This window comes from Terrapene carolina, unplaced genomic scaffold (genome assembly GCF_002925995.2).
Source record: "Terrapene carolina triunguis isolate 2854851 unplaced genomic scaffold, T_m_triunguis-2.0 Scaffold236, whole genome shotgun sequence".
Taxonomy (NCBI): Eukaryota; Metazoa; Chordata; order Testudines; family Emydidae; genus Terrapene; species Terrapene triunguis.
Window position 1 is genome coordinate 9,917,919 of NW_020664587.1, and position 23,435 is coordinate 9,941,353.

At 47.8% G+C, this 23,435-nt stretch overlaps 1 protein-coding gene across 1 annotated transcript; it reads right to left on the reverse strand.

Moving 5' to 3' along the window:
• Positions 1-674: 674 nt before the first annotated feature.
• SELENON (selenoprotein N) lies at positions 675-23,327 on the reverse strand. Its single transcript, XM_026657170.1, has 12 exons — positions 23,139-23,327; positions 15,221-15,338; positions 14,324-14,454; positions 13,490-13,702; positions 11,685-11,809; positions 10,429-10,566; positions 7,700-7,781; positions 6,376-6,564; positions 4,806-4,911; positions 3,403-3,515; positions 2,007-2,108; positions 675-859 (listed from the first exon to the last, which is right to left on the reverse strand). Exons 1-12 carry the CDS (start codon positions 23,262-23,264, stop codon positions 689-691), a joined length of 1,614 nt encoding a protein of 537 aa, XP_026512955.1. The 5' UTR covers positions 23,265-23,327; the 3' UTR covers positions 675-688.
• Between the last annotated feature and the right edge of the window lie 108 nt (positions 23,328-23,435).

Genomic DNA, 23,435 nt, shown 5'->3' on the forward strand with positions numbered 1-23,435 from the left:
CTGATTGAGTTGCTACAGCGGCCAAAGAGAGGCCATCTCAACTACTCAGGACCTAAATACGTATTTAGTTTATAGATCAGAGTCAACACCCTGAATTGCACCCAGAAGCAAAGAGAATTGGTGTCATTTGCGAAATGCTTGTAGAAACCATTCTACACTGGAGACCCAATTCTGTAATGCTTATTCACGTGGAGTAGCACTTAACATAAGCACTTAATTTCATTGGGACTATTGCATGATGCTGTTCAGCAAGAGAAATGAGAGTTGAAACTAGGCCCTAGATAACAAGCATTTCTGATTTTCAGTCAATGTAGCTATAACAGGAGTTTTACTATACACAATCTTTTAACCAAAGATAGAAAATATGAGAACCGGTAACAGATCAGACTTTGAGACATATACACAAACAGTGTATTAAGTTTATAAATTAAAGTATTTCAGCTCCTGTAGAAGTTTCCTAAACTCCAATTTCACTTAACTTATCCTTTTAAAGTATTAAAAAAAGATGTATTCTAGAATCTACAGCCCTACTATTCAGCTCAAGACTCCAGTCCTAGAATCTTTTACATTTTAGTATCAGTACCATGTCGAGTCTATAGATTAGGAACAATTGCCTTAATCAAAATAGAAGAACTCTAAAATCTTTGGCCATCTCTGCTGGGTGTTCACTTGCCTTTTTTTTTTTTTTTTAGGTCTGCAGGAACCGTTTGGCTCTTTGCAGTCCTTCCTTCAGGAACTGGAGGTAGGTTGCAGTGGAAGGATCTTCAAAATTGGTTGAGAAGCTAAAGATGCTGCTCTCGACTTCTTCAGGCTTCATAGAAGTAATATCCAGGAAATAGTTGGCATTGATATGGTGAATCTGGGAAAGGAAAGGAAAGGAAAGGAAAGGGTGTATTGGCAGGACAGAGTTTAATAAGCACAGGTACAAGGACACTGCATCATCCAGTGAATTAGCCTATGGCCAACTACTAGGTCGTTTGCCCTTCACCTTAAGTCCCAGGTTCTCCAAGTTCTTTGTTAATGAATGAAGCCTCCAAACCCCTACAGGAGGGAAGGCAAGGATGGCTCCCATTTTACAGATGGGGAATGGAGGGACCAAGAGATTGATGGCCTACTTTTCAAGAGCACTGAGTACCTGCAGCTCCCATCAACCATGCTGGGTGCTGGGGCTGCTCGGTACTTCTGAAAATATCAAGCCCTAGGTAATTTGGACAAGATCACACAGGAATCCTATGGCAGAGCCAGGAAAAAACCCAGATACTAGTTAACTTCAGGGAGTAGACATGAGAAGCGTGGGAGACTTATTATTATTATATGCACCTCTATATGGTTACTACCACATGTCTGCTACCTGGCTTCAAAGGGTTAACTTAGTCCTGGAGAGCTACTGCAGACAGTGGGTGTGGACATCTCAATTGCCAATATTTAGCCAAATCAATACAAGTGTTAAAAGCTGCTGTTTAAGTCCAAAGGGGACACAATGGACACAACGTCTATTGACTTGCTAATGATTCTGATCCACTACGACAAACCCAAAGGATGGACAGGAAGGGACAAAGCTGTTGAAATCCGCTGTGAAAAGAGAGGTTCTCTCACAGACCAGGGCCAGAAAACAAGACAAGGCGGGAGAAGAAAGTGGAGCAGAAGAATCCAGTGCGCTCTCAAAGATGGGAACTACAACCCAAGGAGTCTTCGGAGGGCTGAGGAAACAGAGACCGGGATCTGCATGCCGTTTTAGTTATTTCTCCATCGCTCTGTATATTGCTCGTGTTAGTGGAGTGTGATTCATTAAATCCCTTTGCAAATGGTGTGTTACTTGCCTTAACTGTCTCAAAGCCCCCGAATGGTGAAACAGAAACCCAATGGGAGCATGCAACGAGAGCGGCATTAGTTTCAGGGCCTAGGCAGATGGGCTGCAGCGTCCTATATCTCAGGCAGGGTGCCGGATAGAGGATCTGTACAGATGGAAAGGCCAAAACCCAGCCCACCCAACGTGACCAATGTACCACTGTTCCGTTGGGAAGGCAGATCATCATCTCCACGGGGAAGTTATATTTCTCTAGATGCAGGTCCGCCAGTCTGCTGTAGAATTCATTCTGCTTCTTGGTCTGTAAAAAAATAAAATAAAAATAAAAAAAAGGACCCCCAGGAGCGTTTGTATCAAGGCTAATGGACTGGAGGAAAAATAAATGCAATATGCACATGGGAAGACCAGAGGGAGCATAGGGTGGGGGGCAGCAAATGCAAGACCGAACAGCTGTTCAATATGGTAACATAAAAAAGGGATCCTGTTTTATTTGCCCGACTGCTTCTTTCAGTCAGGACACCCCACTAGAACGTACCCCGTCACTGTATAGTCAGTATCACCCCTGCCAGTGCCCGCTCGCCAGAGATCTGGATACTCAGAGTCTGGATCACTGTGACTGACTGACATCTGGACTCGTAGCACGAGATGAGACGGACATTAACGAGCTAGGAAACAGGCACCCTTCATGATCTACTAAGGGTCTGCTACAAGCCAGCAGAAGCCAGAGCACTTAGGTTGGTGCACACGTCACAGCTCTCCGTGGTGGGGGGTGCACGGAGATTTGGCCACAGTAATTACACAGGGCAGGGCCAGCTACAGATGAAGGTCCCTGTTTAGTGATTAACACTGGCACTGCAATTGTTTAAAGGGAGACTCCCACACTCTTTCCTTAGTTTCCCTCCATCTGTGCATTGCTTTTATTCTACAGACACAGCTTGAGAATCGGCACAAGCTTCCCCCATGCTGCCCCCTGCCAGAGCACCCCAGTCAACCTGTAGGGACCCCCAGGAGGAGGTCAGGCTCCAGCCAGGCCAATCCAGGGCAGCCAACACAGGAGCTAATTAGCGTCCACGTTGCACAACCACTTGTCCTCCTGGGAAGCAGACAAAGACTCAGACTTCCAATGCAATGGCCTCCCCTAACCTGGACTGAGAGCGATGAAAGGCTCCGCAGACCATCCAGTCACCCGTCAGCTATTTATCCCGTCATTCTCGGCTACTGCATAAATCCTTAGGTGACGCTATTGGCATTTAGCTGCAGAGCTGCCCACAACAGTGCAATACCCTCCTGCGGCCTGGGGGAGCGGTCACAGTACTGCCCACGCAACACTGTCTAAGGACATGGGAGCCCCTCAATCTTTGATACCCCTCTGGGATAGGGAGGGGTATTAGTCCCATTTTACTGATGCTGAGTGAGGCACAGAGGCCGAGTGACTTGCGGGAGCCTGCGGAGGAGCAGGGAATTGAACCCAGAGATCTCTAGCACCTTTGCCATCGGACCATCGTTCTGTAAATTCTTCAGTCCCCAGGACTGTCAAGCTGGTCCCTTTTACCAGCACTACACGCATGGAAGCCAGATGCTACAGAGATGCTTACCTGTAGCTCTTCTAATTCCTTCACCAGTGACCAGCTACTGATGAAGCTCTCGTTCAGCAGAGCAAGGATGGGCGAACTTTCCAGGACGGTCTCCCGGAGAGTTCGCCCCGAACCTGGCATAGAACGAGAGAAAGAGAGATTAGTTTGCCAAGTCGCCTGACACACACTGGGTATGTCTTCACTACCCGCCGGATTGGTGGGCAGCAATCGATCCAGCAGGGATCGATTTATCCCGTCTAGTCTAGACATGATAAATCAACCCCCGAGCGTTCTCCCGTCAACTCCTGTACTCCAGCACCGCGAGAGGTGCAGGCAGAGTCGACGGGGGAGCAGCAGCAGTTGACTCACCGCGGTGAAGACACCACGGTAAGTCGATCTAAGTACGTCGACTTCAGCTACATTATTCACGTACATTAGATTCACATTAGATCAACACCCTCCTACCCCCCAGTGTAGACCAGGGCACTGTTGCAGTGGTAACTTGGGGTGCTAATGCTTTGCCAATTGAGGGCCACCGTGGCAGCTTGAATGGGACACCCCCGACAGGGTCCGAAGAGTTTTATTTCTCCCTGAGCCAGGAAAGGAGGGTTTAGTTACACCCATCACAGGCTGTTTTATGTAATTTACTGTTTTAAGTTTGCACTGCAAGTGAGCCCCTATGCAATGGGTGCTCCAAGAGTAAATTAACCATTGCAGCCTTTAACACAGACGCGCCGCCTGCGGAAGCTAGAGGCCCAGGCATGCAGAGCAGGCTATTTGGATCAGAATGGCTCATTGCACTCTGAGAGGTACAGGGCTCGATTCTCCCTGGCCTTGCAGCTTGGGCTCTCATCTACACCTGTGCAGAGTGGGTGCCAGACAAGGAGAACCTGGATGCACAGATGCGAGATGATACAAGGTGCCAGGCAGGGGGAGAATCGTGCTGTATTCTCCAGAGGCTGCAGCTGCCTGATTAGGTTGATGTGGGGCAGGGGCGGGGGGAGAGAGGTGTCACGGGAGAAGAGGGAAACATGCTGTAGCACTGTGGGCTACCCCAGTATAAATCTATTAGAAGTAAAGATGGGCTTAAGCCACCAGATTGAGACCTAGCTCCAATCTTTCATCTCGGGGAAGGTTATCTGAATTTGGGGGCTGGGTTTGGGCCCATTATAGGTTGCAGCTGCAGGGTTCTGATCTGCCCTTTCCCAGAATTCAGGGCAGCGATTCTAGTTCAAACCCATCTACTCCAGGGGCTTTGCTACCAATGCAGTGTAACAGGAGACGCCTGCGGCTGGTTTCCCCACTGATCCCAACGGCCTCGCGGAAGCCTGGACGAAGCGTTTCTTTGCCCTCCCTTTCCAGCTGGCAGGGGAAGGCGGCTTGGCCGCTCTTGCAGGGTCCCCTACAGGTCGGCAGCAGCTCACCTCAGCAGGACTGGTCGTCCAAGGCGCCCCACAGCAGGATGGAATGCACCAGTTTGTTCTCAGCTTTCGCTCTGTCAAAAGCCTGCGGAAAGGGAAGGTACGAAACCTGCAAGCAGAGAGCCAGTTGGAGAAGCCGATGCCAAAGCAGCCCATGGGGCGAGGCAGGGTCTAGAGATGCTGTGCCTGCCACACCACATCAGGCACACATACAAGTAAAGACACCGCCCCTAAACCCTAGCAGTGGTACTCTCAGCTCCCCTTCTGGCCTTAACATTAAGCCTCTGTGCTCCCCTGCCTCCCACTGGATTATACTGTCCCTTTAATCTGCAATGGAGCTGTTCCAAATCACAAGCGATCGGGAGCCAGGACTCGTGGGTTCTGTTCCCAGCTCTGCCCCTGACTTGCTGAAGGTCTCTCCATGACTCTCACGTGTATGAAAGGAGATCTCTCTTCCCTCCTGTGCCAGGAGGATGGAATGAGGTTCAATTAATTGTTTTTAAAGTGCTATGAGATCCCCAGATGAAAGTGACGATGGAAAGGCAAGTACTGGGAAGGTTAACTGGCACGGTTACCTAGGATACCTGAGTCTTCAGGGAATTTTTAACCATCTTGTACTTTTTTCTCATAAACCCTGTTCAATGGTTTCACCTAGGGACCGATTTCCAGCCTGCCTCTATGGATGCATCAGCGAAGCGCATGGGCTGTTATTTGTCTGCATTTACACACCCAGAGCAGGTGTTAGCACACAGCTGTGCACTCTACGCACCCAAACATGTCCAGGAATATTTGTTAGAAAAGATATTACGGTCAGAAAAGATGTCAATAACTAGCCACGGAGACGCTCCGCAGAAAGATGGCTCCAATCATTCACACACACTGAACTTTAACAACTTCTTGGAAAGCTTATGGAAACATTTGCACCAAAGGACATCTTTTCCCATGGCTGCTCTTACGTTTCCCTCAGCCAAGGAATCAGGGTCAGGGAGCAGCGATCCGCTCTAGCTGCCACTGGAGCATGAAGTCATTTTGGTCACCCTGTGTTATAGATTCACTTTTCACTGCAAGACACTGAGCCATAAGTGTTTTGTGTATTTCCTGCTGATAAGGAAAATTCAGTCCCTAAGATAGTTTTGCGGCTTTCGGCTGGTGCAAAAAGAAAACCACCATTATTCGCTTCTCTCAAAATAGCACCAGTGGCTACTGTTATGAGGAGGGAGCCAACACTGAGTGCAAGCCTGGAACATGTGAGATCAGGACTCTACCGGCCTCCACCACTGGTTTCCTGCATGGCCCTAGGCTTCTCTGTGACCATTCCCCACCCCGGGTCCCAATTGCAACTGAAGTGTTGTGATGCTGGATTCATTCAAGTCCAATGGCAATGCACCTGGATGGCCGGTGCTACAGGTGTAGAATATTAATACGTCTATAGTCACTTCTTATTTCTAAATCAAACCAGCAGAGGGCCTCACCCCATAGCCCTGGTAGTTCTCCCAGATGATTGGAGCATCTCAGTGGAGTGCCCCCTCCAAACAAAATGCTGAAGCAGCAATGGAGCGGGCTATTTTCTTACCTTCTTAAATGGGTACATGGCAACTTCCAGTTTCTGGGCTGCCTCTTCCCAACTTATTTCACGCTGCCAGTTTATCTCTTCAAACACAAACTGAATTGGCTCCGCCACAGGGTCTCGGCTATCCATCACGTTGCCATTTTCGTCATGAATCACGGAAGGGATGGACGGCCCTGAAGATTCTAATTCCATCTACACGACAAAGTCAGAGAGTTTAGTCCGTAGGAAGTTACATTTGTAGCTCCCACCCACAAAGTGCAGGCCCATGCCCAGAACAAAGATGTACACACAAGTGTCTGAGTCATTTTAATGAAAACAGGATAGATTGTCCGTTTGATTTGTATTCACTGTAGCCCCACTTAGTCTGTTCTGTATGTGCATGCGTGGGACGGTTTTCCGGAACTCCCCGTTCCCCCTCCAGTGACGGCTTTGTGCTGGTCTGGATGGAAAATACACCAGACTAACACAGCTACCTCTCTGATATCAGACACATGTTCACCTTGTTAAGCTGCAGCTAAGTTTTTATGTGGAGATTTTCCACACTGGGGCACCTGACATCCAAATATTCCCTAGGATCCGTCACGTTTCCAGGAACCGCTTGGTGCTTCACTCTGGCAGCTCTAAGGCAGTCAGATGTTCGGGATCCTTGGGAAGCAGTTTTCCATGCCCGCAGCTTGCCACAAGAGAGTGCAATGGGGGCAGCTGTCAGGAGGCTTCACTGCTGAGGTGTTACGGGCAAGGCCAGGGTTATATTTCTTGGGACTATGGGTGTCTGTCACAACATGGCTATTTTTAATTATTATGGGGGGGGAAAAAAGATCTAGTCTCAGAGAAAAAACAGCATTGCCAACCCCAGGCATCCAAAAACCATGAATCAGCCCCCCACATCCCCAGTTTTTAGATTTAAAAAAAAATAATTTTAAGCCAAATAAAAAAAAAACAAAATACCACAAAATCTATTTGCTCTCTGGGTTTTGACATTTGATGGTTTAGGCTCCCAAGTTGTTCCTCTGCAGCCATGTGGGTCACAAGAGAACTTTAATTTTTAAGCCAAGATTCCTGTGTAATCACATGACTCCAGGAGCTCGGGCTTCAAGAAAAAACACTAAATATTGTGAGCGTCATGATAAAAATAATGAGTTAGGAACGCTGGGTGGCATTTCCGCACAGTGCCCCACATATACACTGGAAACACCAGGATCACATCCAAGCTTACAAGAAGTCACATGAAAAACAACGGTGATAGAGGTAACACTGCCGGGGTGGAGCACGAGGAATCCCAACTAAGATGCTGCACACACATAAAGGAGAGACAGTTAGTACACACCTGAGGTAGGTAACCTATATCCACTTCCATGTTGCTGCTTTCGCTCGCCCCATACAGCCATTCCATGTCAACGTTGAGAGACCTAACAGGAGAATCCAGCACGTTCAGGAACAGCCGTTCTTAGAATTGTGCAGACGAAAGAGCTTTGCACTTGATAACTCAACTAAACTTGAGCCATTTCTCCCTAAACATCCAACATCCCTAGGCCGGATTCAGGACTAAAGGCCAGGTGCTGCAAGGGACACTGCGCAGCTCTGCTGAAGTCAGTGGGGTTCTGTATAGGTCTAGCACTCTTGGAGCCCACTGAAGGATCAGGGCCTAAGTGCCTGCCCAATATGATGAAAGGAGAGTCAGAGTCATGCATGAACTTTAATGTGTTTAGACACTTTGGGGCGTGGGGAGGGGGGAATGTTTGTATCCCCTCTTCCTCCCAAACCCTGAGAATTTGGGAATTCCATTCCCGTAGAACAGTTTTTTCTGCAAGCAAAGAGCTCCCATAATGAACATGCTGCCAGAACCATTAGTATCAAGTCACCAGGGTAATGCTCTATATAGAATTTCGATTCGAGCCACCGTGGTCCGAGAAAAATGTAAGCTTTTATCTCCTGAAATGCTTCCAGCCACTTGCCAGAGAGAAATAATGAGAGCGTGTAAATCTATACACACACAATACATTAGCCTTTGAAATATGAAGTGAAGAATATTTCAAAGCGAGTCACACTACGCCAGACTCCAGTGCACCAAGACACACGTGGAGATCACCAGGGTTTTTCTCCCCCTCCCCTGATGTTCCAAGGATTACAGCATGTTCAACAAATCAGATCCTTGGATAAGCTACGTGTTCTCAGTGGCTCTACTAAAAACGTGTTGCCACCGCGATAACGGGTTCTCTCCGTTTCAGTGATGACGACAGTGGAGCTTGTTTCACTTTTATTTACAAGGGACTTATTGCAAAATGTAAACCGCCCGGAGGTGTGTAATATAACCCAGGCACTGCATGATACTTCTGGGGCTTTCGATGGCCCTGCTGCATGCGCAATAGTCAGAACGGCAGCCTCACCTCTAATTGCAAACTAAGCCATCTCTGGAACTCTTTCAAGGGTAGCTAGCCAGGCATTCCTTGGGAATATGGGTTTGCAATAGCACAAGCAACGAAGGGGAGAATATGCATTTAGTAACTTTCATCCAAAGTTTTCCGAGCACTTTACAAACGCTCATTAAGCCTCAGGCACAGGTTGGAGAAATTCCTTATTTTTACAGGCACAGAAGTTCAAGGAACTTGGCAAAAAAACCCACAAAGTCACTTCAAGTCTGTGACAGAGCCAGGAACAGAGTCGAGCTCTCTTGGGTCCCAGTCCCAAGAGATCAAGAGTGAAATCTGACTACAGAACATTAACCGCATGGTAATTTATGTACTGTGTGGAGGGGAGAGACTGTTACCTAGGGTTACCATTCGTCCGGATTCTCCCGGACACGTCCGGCTTTTTTGAGTTAAAAATAGCGTCCGGGGGGGAATTTGTAAATGTCCGGATTTCCCACCCCCATGCAGAGCGCGCGGCTGACAGGGCAGCCGGCCGGATCCTGCCACTCGCACGGGGCTCTGGCAGCCAGAGCCCCTCCTCCGCTTCCCCCTCCTCTCCCCTGCAGCTTGAAATCACTCCCCTCCTCTCTCTCCCTCCCTGCATTCGCAGATCGCCGGCCGGGCGTTCGCATCGGGCCTCCAGCAGTCTGGAGCTCCTCCCCCTGCTCACCCTCCCCTGCTGCCCAGCGTGCCACTCCGCAGCACTCTGAGTGGCACGGTAAGGGGGCCAGGGGGTCAGAGAAGGGGCAGGGAGGTTCTGGAGGGGGCAGTCAAGAGACAGAGAGCAGGGTTGGATGGGTCGGGAGTTCGGGAGGGGAGGTCTGTCTGGGGGTGTGGATAAGGTTTTGGGCAGTCAGGGTACACGTAGGGTCCTAGGGGGGCAGTTGGGGGGGTCTGTCTGGGGGTGTGGATAAGGTTTTGGGCAGTCAGGGTACAGGTAGGGTCCTAGGGAGGCAGTTAGGGTGGGGGGGGTCTCAGGAGGGGGCAGTTAGGGGACAAGGAACAGGGAGGCTTAGGTAGGGGGTGGGGTTCTGGAGGGCAGTTAGGAGCAGGTGTCCCAGGAGAGGGCAATCAGGGGACAAGGAGCGGGGAGGCTTAGATAGGGGGTGGGGTCCTAGGGGGCAGTTAGTGGCAGGGGTCCCAGGAGGGGGCAGTCAGGGGACAAGGAGCAGGGGGGGTTGGGGTTTCTGAGGGGGGCAGTCAGGGGGTGGGAAGTGGGAGGGAGTGGATGGGGGCGGGGCTCCCCCCCCGCCCCCAGTGTCCTCTTTTTTGATTGTGGAAATATGGTAACCCTACTGTTACCTGGTAATCAGCGCATGGGATAATGACCTAGGACTCCTGGGTTCCAATTCGTACCCGAACACAGATTTCTGGGAGAGTTTAGGGGAGTCATTTAACTTCCCTGTGCTTTGATTTCCCCATATGCAGGATGGGGATAGTGATACCTGGCTCAAAGAGATGCAAATCTTGGTTCAAACAGTCAATGCATTTTGATATCATCAGACAGGAGATGTCACTGTATGTGCAAGGAACATCCTCCAGATCTGCAACACACAGAATCGCACAGCCCCTCGAGCATCACTCACGTTCTGGTTTCCAATTAATCTCAGGACTTTGCTCAGCGTGTACTGAAAAGAGACGTCCATACCTCTCGTTAGGGACAAAGAGCTTGAACTCTCGAACATGGGAGGAATCTTTGGAGAGGATGATGTGGCCTGTGAACTGGCCAGGGGAAAACCAGAAAGGGAAATCTGGAGGTTCATTCAGCTGGAACTCGGCATGGATCCTGAAACAGGAAGATCATCATCAGCCTTGGTGCCCTAACAAAGACCAAGAACCAGGGAGGAGAGAGAACGGGTCATACATGCCAGATGCTTTTCATGTGCTTCTGGAGGCACTCAGATCAAGGGTGCCGGAACCTTTGTAGAAGTTGGGGGGGAGGGGCAATACCGCCCCCAGCCCCCTCCCCCCCCCCAAACTACACCCATGTTAAAAAGGGGGAGGGTATGGCCCTCTGGCCCTCCTGGTTCCGGTGCCATTGACTCAGATACTGTGGTGATAACGGCATTTAACTTCCTTGTGCTTTCATTTCCCCATATGATAACGGCCATACAAGAACCTGAACAGAACAGACTAGACTAGAACTGTCTGCAAGATGAACCAGAGCAGTGTGAGGAGTCACTCTTGTAGGGACCATTGGCTTTAGAGAACTGTTCCATCCGTTGACTAAAACGGTTAGATCCTCCCCTTTCAATTCTGTACATCACCAAATAGAGGATGTTTGCTTAGCCCTGGAACTGGGGACTTACTTACAGGGCAATAGTGTCTCTCACCCAGTCAGTTCAGACAAAAACAGGAGCGTTGGCTCCATGGATGGAGCTGTAAGGGAAGTAACACATTCCAAGCTGCTTCCTGGAGGACACACCCTTCTCCTCTGCAAGCTGCTTAGCAGCTCTCAGTCAGTTACATATGTTGTTAGGGAGCATAATCACAGTTAAGTAACATGCTCACATGCTGTTCCTGGGTTATGTTCCCTGGAGGATGGGGAAATCATGGGGCTGCTGCCAGCTGGACATGTCCATATTTGCCCCCTCCCATTCCCCAGATCTCATGCTGTCTTATCAAACCCCAGGGGCTCCTGGCTGCCTGGGCCAATGTCATGACCCCTTTGCTTGACAGCCCCTTTCGTAGGTTTCTTCCACCCCCAAAACAGATTGAACATAATTAACAGACTAATTGTGAAAGTCCCAACCTCCACATTATAGTAGTTGCTTTGATTCTATTTTGAATGGGGGAGGGGGGGAGAGAGATTAGGTCTTTAAAAAGATGCAGATCTAATTAAAACAGCACCAATCCCCATCTTTAACACCCTGCACCTCCCAGTCCCATTTGGGAAGCTCTTACCTGAATGCTACCATATAGTAGAACTCACTGATTGCCTGGATGCAGGCCACAGCTCCTTGAGGGGCAAAGCGAGTTTTTACAAATGGACGAGGGTGGAACATGCTCAAGAGTTTGTGGATCACGATCTATGGAAAGAATTGGAGAGGTAGCAAAAATAATAAGAGCAACGGCCTTTAATGCAGACCTCAGTTCAGCTACACTTCTAAATCTACTCCCCTACAAGGCCAGGAAGATAATACAATTAACGTGACTTGGATCTGGCTAACAACTCCCATCTTCCATTTTTTGGACTCCCTTCTATAATTTATAGTTTTCCACCACCTTGCAAATGTATCCTCTGTCTGGAAGTGTACTAACCATTGTCTTCCATATACCCAATATTTCCAGAGCACGGCAGCTGAATACTGCAAACAGATCGGATTACCTGTTGGGCATTATACTGAACAATATTTGTTCAAGACTTTGACGTAGTTTGCAATTTGAAGGGATCACATATACCACCCACTGGAGTGTACTAAATATGGAAATATTAAAGCCTAACCAAACACCCATGAGGGCAGAGCATTTACAGACTGATTTTATAGACCATATACAAGAATCACTTCACTGACCACTGTGGGGTGGAACATGAGGTCACTGTTTGACAAAGCACATTATACACAATTATTTTAGACGGGGAGTGGAAAATCTTACCCAAGTCAGACTAAATGAGGATTTTTGTTATTTAAATTGATTAGTACACCTCTACCCCGATATAACACGAATTCGAATATAACACGGTAAAGCAGCGCTCTGGGGGGGCAGGGCTGCGCACTCTGGTGGATCAAAGCAAGTTCGATATAACGCGGTTTCACCTATAACGCGGTAAGTTTTTTTGGCTCCCAAGGACAACGTTATATTGGGGTAGAGGTGTAGTTGGTCTGGCTGTTGTGGATACCCCATACTATTGTTATAAATGCCTCGGATCTTCTGAGACCACAAACAAAATTCTTGGTTTGACCTCTCATCTGAAAGATGGCTCCCTTAACACTGCACTGGGACATCCATTTACAGAGAAGTGACAAACTACAGCCTCATCGACACTAGGGAATTTTTGTACAGAGAGTTGGTAAGGCCCAGTCTACACTATATATTACATCCTACCCAGGCCAACATTGGAACGCATGTGGAAACTAGCCTCCTCCATTCCTCTCTGTCATTTGCTGCTGCTTCCTTCTCCTCTGTGGTGCTGGCTAAACCTCCCCTGTGTAGATATATACTGTGTCCCCAGTCAAAATAAGCTACACTGACAAAAGCACTCTTGCTTGTATAATTTGTGTCTCCACTAGGCCTTTTACTTGTAAAGAAATGTCATAAAAACCCTGCGCCCCTAACAACAACCATACTAGCAAAAGTTTCTAGTGTAGACCTGGCCTGAGACTCAACTCCACTAATATCGGCTATAGGGAACCCTAGTATAGAAACAAATGCAACTGATATGGCGCTGGAAACAGCTGCTGAAGCTAGAGAACTGTCTACCCTAGGGTTCCCTCCAAGAGCTGCTGAACCGCCTCAACAAGGCTTTGCTGATTCACCACCACCACTCCCTGTAGCATGCACATTTTCTTTGGAGGTTTCCCATCCAAGCACCGACATGACCTTGCTTAGTTTGTGAGATATGAGGAGAGGATAGCCCAAGGTGATATCGGCTACATGCTGCTCATTAAGATGTGAAAATTGCAAAATTAACACTATGGAAGCATCTGTTAGAAGCAATATCCTCCCACCCGAGAGAGATCATGGTTCATATTAAGTGGTGCTCTTACTTCTTTGCCCTTGGGAGCCGGAGGGTAAAACCGGTTGTTGGAAAGGTAGCCAGTGAAGATGTTTAATTCGCTTGGGATTATCCACCAGGGATCGCCGAGTTCTCGCTTATTCTTTGGGGGAAGAAAGGCTTTGAACTGCCTGGCAAACATCATGCTCATAGGGGCTGCTGGGGTTGTCCAATTCCGTAGGCCAGACAGAGCAATATGAGAAATCTACAAAGAGAAACATGTCAGAACCAGCCAATGAGATGTAATAACATTTGAAGAGTTTTGTTCTATAGGAGGCAGATGGATATGAACCGTTGCACAGAGGTCAGATTTTGGGGTAAGAGAAAGTGGTACTCCCTTTAAACTCCACCCACAATCCCAAGCACCACCTAAAATCCCCCAATAGCTAGAAGTTTCTGCTAAAAATGACCAGCAGTGAAATAAATTGATAATGCAAGTAGTCAGATACCATGGCAACAAATGCCATGGAAATGGTTACATATAAGGTGAGCACTGTTACACTCCAGAGTTTACACCCCATTGAGAAATGGGGGTAGTTTATGCTTCTCAAAGCTATTGTTTCACAAATTCCAGTAGACAACACTGCACCAGGTCACATACAGAAGATTTTCTTCATGTTCCTAAGAGCTGGAAGCATAAACTTTTTTTTTAAAAATACATGTAAGTGCTGCATAAACTGATGATGCCACCACAAAAATGCCAAAATAATGCACCAATGCACACTGGCTCAGTCTGATCTCTGCTCACAGAAGGAACAACCGACAAAACAAGCACTATGCTGGGAATTTGGGTTTTCTATTCATATACATGGTGTATGATACTTACTCCTAGGAAACCATCTTTGCTCTTTGTCATTGTTTCCATGAGCAGAGGCTGGAATTTAGCAACAATTGATAGCGTCTCCCCACTGGGATCCGGTGTCTCTTCCTCTTCAAATTCGAAGACAGGAGTCACACCTAAACAGAACAATAATTTAACACCAAGGGAAATGATTATATATTTATAATAGTCTAATGAGCAGGTACTTGGAACCTCACAGCTGTCACTATGCTACACTATGTTACAGCTCTTAGCAACAAAACTCAGACCCACCTGCTTCAAGGGCACAAGTCCCTGCTACTTAAGTTAAAGGAGACTCTCCCCTTAATTGATAGCAGTATAAAGTTTATGACACATGGTTGAACGGTTCTTGATGCATCCAGCAGGGGGCAGATACACACTCTAGCTGCTTATTACATTATGAGAAAGTATTCCTGGTATTTCGGTTGCAGTTCAATCCCCCCTGCATGCTACGTTGACATCACAGGGTTTCATGCCTTTTGGCATAGCTGAGAAACATTTGCTACGTGTTGATACTGTATGACAGAGACTTCTGAAGCCAGAGGAAAATATGAATGGAATAGCTCTGGTCTAGCCAGTGGTGAGCTATATCCGTTGTATTCATCCATTCCAAATCCCCTTTAAGCCCCGTACAAAGTAACTTATGTACTTTACTAGTCCTACAATGGGAGCTTCAGTCTTATAAAAAGTGCACTTTGTGAAAGTGGTGTCTGGTGCTTAAGCCTTTCCAAAAACACTTAAAGCTTTGCAGCCTCTCGCTGTGTAAATCAGCCCTAGACCAGCACAAAAAAAAGATAATTAGCTATTGTGCACATGCAGTGCTGAGATCTTCAGCTTTCCTTTCCTTTGTTGCACAACTGACCTTGCAAGGTGAATACCTACCTGTTAATTTCTCTGCTATTGGCTTGAACTCCTCAGGGCTAATGTACAGATCATTGTTAGTGTCCAGAGAGGAGAAGAGAAAAAGCCCCTCGTTCCCCAGAGACTTCAAGGCCATCTCCTGGTTTGGGAAGAAGAAAGGCAGGTAGGTCTTAATTGGAGCTGTTTTACTAGTTCAACTAGGCCCCATCAGCTCTTGAGTTATTACGCATCCTTTACAACTGCAAACAAAGCCATCAAATAAAAAGAGTAACGCATGTTGGCAGGACCCTACACTATCAACAATAGCGACGGGTCCAGGAACAGTTTCCATTCATGTATTAAAACTAAATCTGGATGAACAACAAATAATTGACAACAAATCGCTTGTTCTGTTTGGTCTTCTCTCTCAGTGAGTCTTTGTCCAAGAAATTGGTCAACTTCAGCAGCCAGTAATTCTGGGCCTGCAAGAATGTTGCCAACTGCTGATATTAGCAGAAGGCTCTGTGCTGCTAGTGAGCATTCACTACAGGGCAATTTTATAGCGTCCTGACAAGGGGACTTAGGTAACTAGCCAACGTGGTGTGAATGAAGACAGTCAAATATAGACTATTCAAACTTCGCCAATGATTACTTGAGGATTTGCTCTAAAGATTCACTTTTCACAAGGAGGAAGAGCGCTAACTGGGCCCTCCCATGTTTAAAGGAAGTGAACACGGCCAAATCAACATTATTTACATTCTGAGCAATATCCACCGACATTGCTTGCCACAGAGACCAGCTCTAGCGAGAACCACATTCACATCCTAGATCACAAACAATTTGGGATTAGACAAGAACTTCCAGCTCACTGCTCCTGGTGGGGAGTGTTGCCTCGTGATTCTACCACTGATCCAGGAGTCAGGACTCACGCGGTCTACTCCTACTCTGCCATCAATACTATTTAACCTTGGGGAGTGGGCAATCACAGCCACTCTGGGCCTCAGTTTCCCCCCATCAGACACTAAGCCTTTCAGATCTCACAGGGGGCAGCCCGCATGGCTTCATTCACTACAGGTGCTACAGAAACGCAGTTGTCGCTTGGAACAGACCCAGACAGTTCCACTCTGCAGCACGCACAGCCGAGGGAAGAGACAATACACAGATGGAAGGAGAGAGCTGCTCTACTGCGGGAGAAGGAAATGAGACAGAGTGAAGGAAAGGAGGGGTGGGCAGTCAGACAAGGCATATTCCTCAGGGAAGACAATTTCCCGTCCCCCCGTCCACCCCGTGCAAAGCCTATAGGAGCAAGAGACTATTCCTCATTTTGCTGCTTAGCTGTGTGTGTTCTCCGATGCCTGCAGCACCATTAACATCCCCAAAGCTCCTGAACCAGTCTAGGTACCATCTGTTGCAGGCCAGCCTGAAACACCATTTAATGCAGCCTGGAAGGCTCAGCTCCTGTCAGTTAGAGTAAGAGAAGCACTTGGAGCCTTATAGGGCAGTTCCTGGGCCAAGAAGGCAAAGAAAAAACAAAGGCAAGCAGAGAAGCTCTTGGAACATGAACTGCGGAGGGGCGGGAGGAAGGTCCGTTTGACGCAAGGTGAGAACCCAATACCTGGAAAAGAGGGCGGGCAACACCTATGCTATGGAAGGAAGGGAAATGAGAGAGCTAATTATTTCCAAAAAAAGAACAGGAGGACTTGTGGCACCTTAGAGACTAACAAATTTATTTGAGCATAAGCTTTTGTGGGCTTAAGCTCAAATAAATGTGTTAGTCTCTAAGGTGCCACAAGTACTCCCGTTCTTTTTGCGGATACAGACTAACACGGCTGCTACTCTGAAACCTAATTATTTCCAGCACCGGATCAATCCCCTAAGACACCCCAAGCTCCTTTGGACAGGGACCATTCCTCTACTGTGTGTGTGTAAAATGCCCTGCACCTACCTATTGCTCTCCACGCACATGTTTACCAAGGATATCGTTATTCTAGCCTTACTGGAATGGGAATTGCCCAGGTGCTGAGGTCACTCCCCTAATCCAAAGGCATAGGCTTTATAATGCCCATTCCACTGCTTTACAATTTTCTTCTGCATCCCCCTCAAGAGCCAGTCTGGCAGGGAGCACCTAACAAAGGAACAGGAGGCAGAACAGTTTAGAAAAGTAAACAGCATCATACAGGGACTTCCCTCCACAGATCACACCATCCTGAGCACATGCAGAGCTCCAGAGATGGTCACAGAGGGTCATTTCTTTGTCTTTTCCCCAGTTGTCTGCAATCATCTGTCTGATGGCCCCTCTCCAGTCTCTGGTCCTTTTTTTATTTTTTCCCAGTTTAGCAGGTCAAGAATTCCATGATCTGAACCCCGAGAGATTCCACTCAGAGAGCGACAGCTGACAAGCCTTTCAGTGTAAGATTAGACTCTGGCTTCCAACATTACAGTGAGCAGACAGCACAGACCTGGGCAACCTCTATCTGTGGCCTCCAGTGCCCCCTCAAACAGGAAAGGCACCAGTTACATCCCATGCATATGGATGAAATGCTGTCCCAGACAGCATCAAGGACAGCAGCTGTGATGTAGAGAACTCAATATAGATGTTTGATGTTATGCTCACTGGTGCTGCAAGATTCCAGAATGAATTACTCTTGAGCGAGAGATAAGAGCCAATTTGCATGTCCGATCAGTATCTCAGACATCTTTCACATGGGACAAGCAGTGGGACATTTCTGGGCAGCAGGGTTTTTTCCTAGAAAATTAAGTACTAATTCCTAGAACTGTAAACGCGCATCCTCACTCCTGGCCAACTCTGTCCGGTACGTGTGCCATCAGGACTCGAACCCGTCAAACCTCAGCTCCAACAATCACTCTGGCACATTGCACTCCATATGATTTTATGAAAATATGCTACTGAGTGTGAATATAATGTAACTGGAATATGCTTCACGCCAAAGGTCTCTTGTAAAGTATCATTACAAAGCTTATAATCTACTGAGTGTGTTCATCCTATTTGTATGAATGTATCATTCTTGTATCTGAAACTAGGAATATAAAATATAACTCTGAGGTCCTATTGTAGTTATGCAAAGTGTGGGCCATTAATGGTGGTTTAGAATCTTGATGGCTCCCATCAACTAGAACAATTGACTGTAGATGGCTCTGTTTACTTGCAAGTCTTTCTGCGAGTCAGGCCGGGAAGAATGAAGGCTTGGGGTCTCACAGGACATGTGACCGTGTCACTTGGTACTGGAATCCATCTTAAACCTGGTGCTTTTCCATTTAGGAGGGGCGGGGACCCAAAGAGACAAAAGATTACCACCTTGTGCCAAAGGTATATAAGGGGGTGGAACAGAAAAAAGGGGGCTGCAGTCATGAGAAATCCCCTAGCTACCCACCTGAGCTGGAACAAGGACTGTACCAGGGGAAAGGATTGGGCCCAGACGAGAAAGGAGTCTAGTCTGCGAAAGAAGCTTATTGGAACATCTCTGAGGGTGAGGTTTCATCTGTAATCAGTTTCTTACTGTATTAGGCTTAGACTTGTGTGTTTTTGTTTTATTTTGCTTGGTAAGGAGGGATAGCTCAGTGGTTTGAGCATTGGCCTGCTAAACCTGAAGTTGTTTGTTCTGTCTGTTATTACTTGGAACCACTTAAATCCTACTTTTTATATTTAATAAAATCACTTTTGCTTATTAATTAACCCAGAGTAAGAAATTAATACCTGGGGGAGCAAACAGCTGTGCATCTCTCTCTATCAGTGTTATAGAGGGTGGACAATTTAGGAGTTTACCCTGTATAAGCTTTATACAGAGTAAAAAGGATTTATTTGGGGTTTGGATCCCATTGGGAGCTGGGTATCTGGGTGCTAGAGACAGGGGCATTTTCTAAGCTGTTTTCAGTTAAGTTTGCAGCTTTTGGGGGACGTGGTTCAGACCTGGGTCTGTGTTATAGCAGGCTTGCGTGTCTGGCTCAACAAGACAGGGTACTGAAGTCCCAAGCTGACAGGGAAAACGGGCTCAGAGGTAATCTCAGCCCATCAGGTGGCAGTCCCAAGGGGGTCTCCGTGACCCAACCCATCACACACTCCCCTCTGCGAGGTGACTTAAACTAGCTGCTCATCTAGTACAGCTAGTAAATGAGATTGATAGGCACTTTTCCAGGCAATACTCCAACAGTACATCAGTTCCACACACAGCCTCGTTCCATCAGAACTCTTGATTTATATATACCCAGCACGGACGCGCCAGCTCAGTGCTGTTCATCACCAGCTCCTCAAAATGGTCCTACTGAAAGGGAAACCCCGGGGCTTCTGCCCTATAGAAGATAATGATCCAGAACATGGAAGTGAGGCTTCCTGTACAGCACAAATCAGTCCTGAATTCTGAGAGATGGTGAAGAAGGACAAAGAGAAAGAGAAATTGGATTCGTGCCTTTTTGCTTTTTCATAGCACACATGTTAAAGCAAGCCAAAAAAGGCACCTAAGATTTATTTTGTTTAACCTTGGAAATATCAGGAATAATAAAAGTTTTGCCTTCCCTGTTTTTGCTGCCGGGGCAAAGAGTAGGAGCTTTCTCAGCCCTCAAATGTAATAGTGGAAGGGAGGGGAGTCTTCAAAGATTTATTCCCCCAAGTGTTTTGTTAGACCTTTGAATTAGACAGGTGCTAACAAAGGAAATGGACAAAAAGTTTTAAAAAGTCTGAATAGAAAAACACTCTCAGCTGTTCAGATTTCAATGTTTTCTCCTACAGTTCCCAATCCAACCTGTTTGCCTGTCATCCACTGAATCCTTTGCAAGAGCAGAATAGACGAGACCGGATATTTCTTGTGTAAAACAGTCAGAAAAGAGGTTTATCAACTGAAATCCTCTCAGACCCTCTATGTATCTCCTACAGCAGCAATAAAGGACAGACATATTTGCCATTTACAGTCACTTTCAAAGAATGTTTTTATAAAATGGGCTTGTACCCTTTTTGCTTCTTTGTGATACATAATAGAGGCCAAAAAGGATTTTTAAAAGTTTACTGTTGGGTGTTTTATCATTGAAATATCAGGAATTTGCAGTTTGGTCTTTGCTAGAAGTCTTCCTAGATGTACGTTTGAGGCTTTCCCACCTTAAATGAGAATTCAGGGGGAGTAGAATCTTTAGCAAAGATGTCCTTGCTCCAGGGTTCATGTTAGTCATTTGAGTTACATAGTTATTAAAACAAAAATGGTGTAATCAGTCTGATAAAAAACACTATTTCTTTCTCTGTTGCACAACTTGCACTCTTGCAATGTCATTTCACAAGTTCAACAATAACCATACAGCCTCAGGGCAGACAAGACCTGAATTTCTAGTGTTAAAAAAAAAAAAGTTTAAAAGAAATTCAGATCTTCTTTATACAGAACAAAACAGCAAGAGGGCCCAAAAGCTCATTTTTCCTTTATAGGTCACTTTAAAGTTGGGTTAAAATCTTTTGAGCTAACAGGAACCAAGGTCAGGCATAAAGTAAACGTGTGCCTTTGCTTCTCTTGCAATGGTTTTCAGCATGAATGCCCATAATTAAGAAGGGAACTGTGTCCTTATACAGTCTGCAGGGTTCCCAACTCCTGCAGCGGGAGGAGAATCCTGAACTCAGGGTCTGACAAGCACAATAGCAACTGATTTCAACTCTGAGGTTTTAAACTAGAAATACACACAGGTTTATACGTACATCTACACATATACATCCTGTTGCTAATTTATGAGCTTCGGGCCTGTTTCAACCAACATACATGGTTAGCTGTACTCATGTAAGCAGTCCCACCACTTCAATGGATCAGTGCCTTAGTCCATAATTTATTCTGCATTTTACAGAGCCAGACATATTCCTTCCCCCAAAGAGTTTACTACCATGAGGCCCCATCATGTTACAAGCTAGCTGGGTACTTGAGGTTGCCTGCCTGGGTCAGTTTGTGAGATCAGGGTCTAAGATGCTAAGAACCTGTCATCTTCGGCTACAATGCCACTTACATCACGCTTTACAAACTTTATCTAAATTCTAAATCAATCCTTGACCACGCACCCCAATGAGGTAAGCACAGTAAATTATCCCCATTTTACAGATGGGGAAACTAAGGTACAGAGAACTAAAGGGGCAATGTCCAAGATGGGATTATAACGAATAAGTTCCTGCCTGCCAGCCTACACTCAGTCCACCCTGCCACCAGAACCGTCACTGGACATTACATCTTCACCTTGTTAAACTTCCAAACAAGCACCTTTGTGCTTTCTCCAATCCTGACCCTCATGCTCGGCAGCAGTTCCCAGTAAACAATGGCAAAACTAACTCATTAAACTTCAAATCTCTCCTCGAAACTCTCCTCTGCCATGAAACCTACAAAAACTTGACCACGATTAGGCTACTGGTGTGATGAAAACCACAGCCTGTCGTGCTGACCAATATGGTCTCACTGTTTCCTTGTACTTCTGCACTTATTTCACGTCTTAAGACTTAGGCCTGGTCTGCACTTAAAACTTAGGTCGCCATGAAAAATCCATGCCCCTGAGCACCGTAGCTTTGTCAACCTAATGTCTGGTGCAGATGCAACTAAGTCGACAGAAGCCTATTTCCATCGGCCAAACTACCATCGCTCGGGGAAGTGAAGTCACTACGGCGATGGAAAACCCCCTTCTCTCCCTGTAGTTTGTGCCTACACCATGGGCTTACAGCACCCAAGCTACGGTACCACAGCAATGCTACTGTAGCACCCTCACTGCACACATGGCCTTAGATGGTAAGCTTTTGGGGACACGCACTATCTTTTTGTTGTGTGTTTGTACAGCACCTAGCAACATGGGGTCCTGGTGCAACACTGGGGCTCCCAAGCACTACAAGAATACATATAAATAACAAGATATAGGATGTTTGTCCAGTATTATTGACAACCCACTACCAAGTGCTTCTATTTCTCTCCTCAACACAAATCCCAGTTCGCTGCTGAAGTAGGTGCCCCCGTGTGAACCTGTGCTGGTTTTATTTCATAAGGTCCCCCCCACGGATAAGCTAGGTTGGGATTTGGGGCACTGAGAAGATCTGGATTGGGAAATGTCCTGGCTGGGGAAAGAGGGGGTCACTTTACAGTTCAGAGAGAAGTGGAATTTCACACTAAACAACAAGATAGTGCAGGTCTCCTCAGGAAAAGGGGCTAGGATCTGACCACAGTACTTTGATAAATAAAAATAAAAATACATGTTTAGATGCACAACGCGGAAACAAGTCAGCAAAGGACAAGAAGGAAGGAAAAGAGAAAATCCTAGGAGTGCCCAGGTTGGCAGGTCTCCTGCCTGTAGTCGGAGCCCCATAGCAGCACCTCCCCAGAGCTCCTTTCCACCCCCAGCCTTCCCCATACCCCAAAGCCCCCCACACCCCTGCAAATCAGAGCCCTCCAGCAAAATCCAAAGTCTCCCCTAAGCCCCCAGCACAATCACTCAGCATCGCTCCAGCCCCCCAACCCTTCCCCCAAAGCCTCCATCCCCCGCTAGCCCCTCAGCCCTTCCCCCGAAGCATCCGGTCCACCTCTAACCGGCCCCTACAACCCCAGCCCCCCAACCCTTCCACCAAAGACACCCCCAACCCGACCCCTACAGCCCCTCCCCTTCGCACCCCTAAAGCCGCCAGCCCCCTCTAGCCCCCCAGCCCTTTCCTTAAAGCCTCTAGCCCCCCAACCCTTCCCCTAAAGCCTCCATCCCCCTCTAGCCCCCCAGCCCTTCCCCTAAAGCCCCCAGCCCCTGAACCCGACCCCTACAGCCCCTCCCCTTCGCACCCCTAAAGCCCCCAGCCCCCCAGCCCTTCCCCCGAAGCGTCCGGTCCACCCCTAACCGGCCCCTACAACCCCAGCCCCCATCCCCCTCAACCCGACCCCGACAGCCCCTCCCCTTCGCACCCCAGGCCCCCCCAGCACTAACCCCCGCGCCCCCCACTTCGCCGCCCCCGCTCCGGTACCTGCCGCCGGGCCGCCTCGGCGGCCCGATAGTATTTCACCGCGGCCAGGGCGGCCAGCAGGGCCAGGGCCAGCCCCAGCCTGGGCAGCCGCGGCGAGGGGGCTCCCGGCTGCGGCCCCCCGGCCATCCCTGCTCCTCAGCTGGGCCGCGCCGCTCAGCGCCTCCGCCCGGCTCCCTGCGCCGCCATCAGCGCGGGGCCGCCCGCCGCGTCGGCCGGGCTGGGGGCGGCGTTAAAGGGGCAGCGCCCGGCCCGGGGGCAGGAGGGGCCCGGGGCGGGGGTTTTCAGGGGTAATTTTCA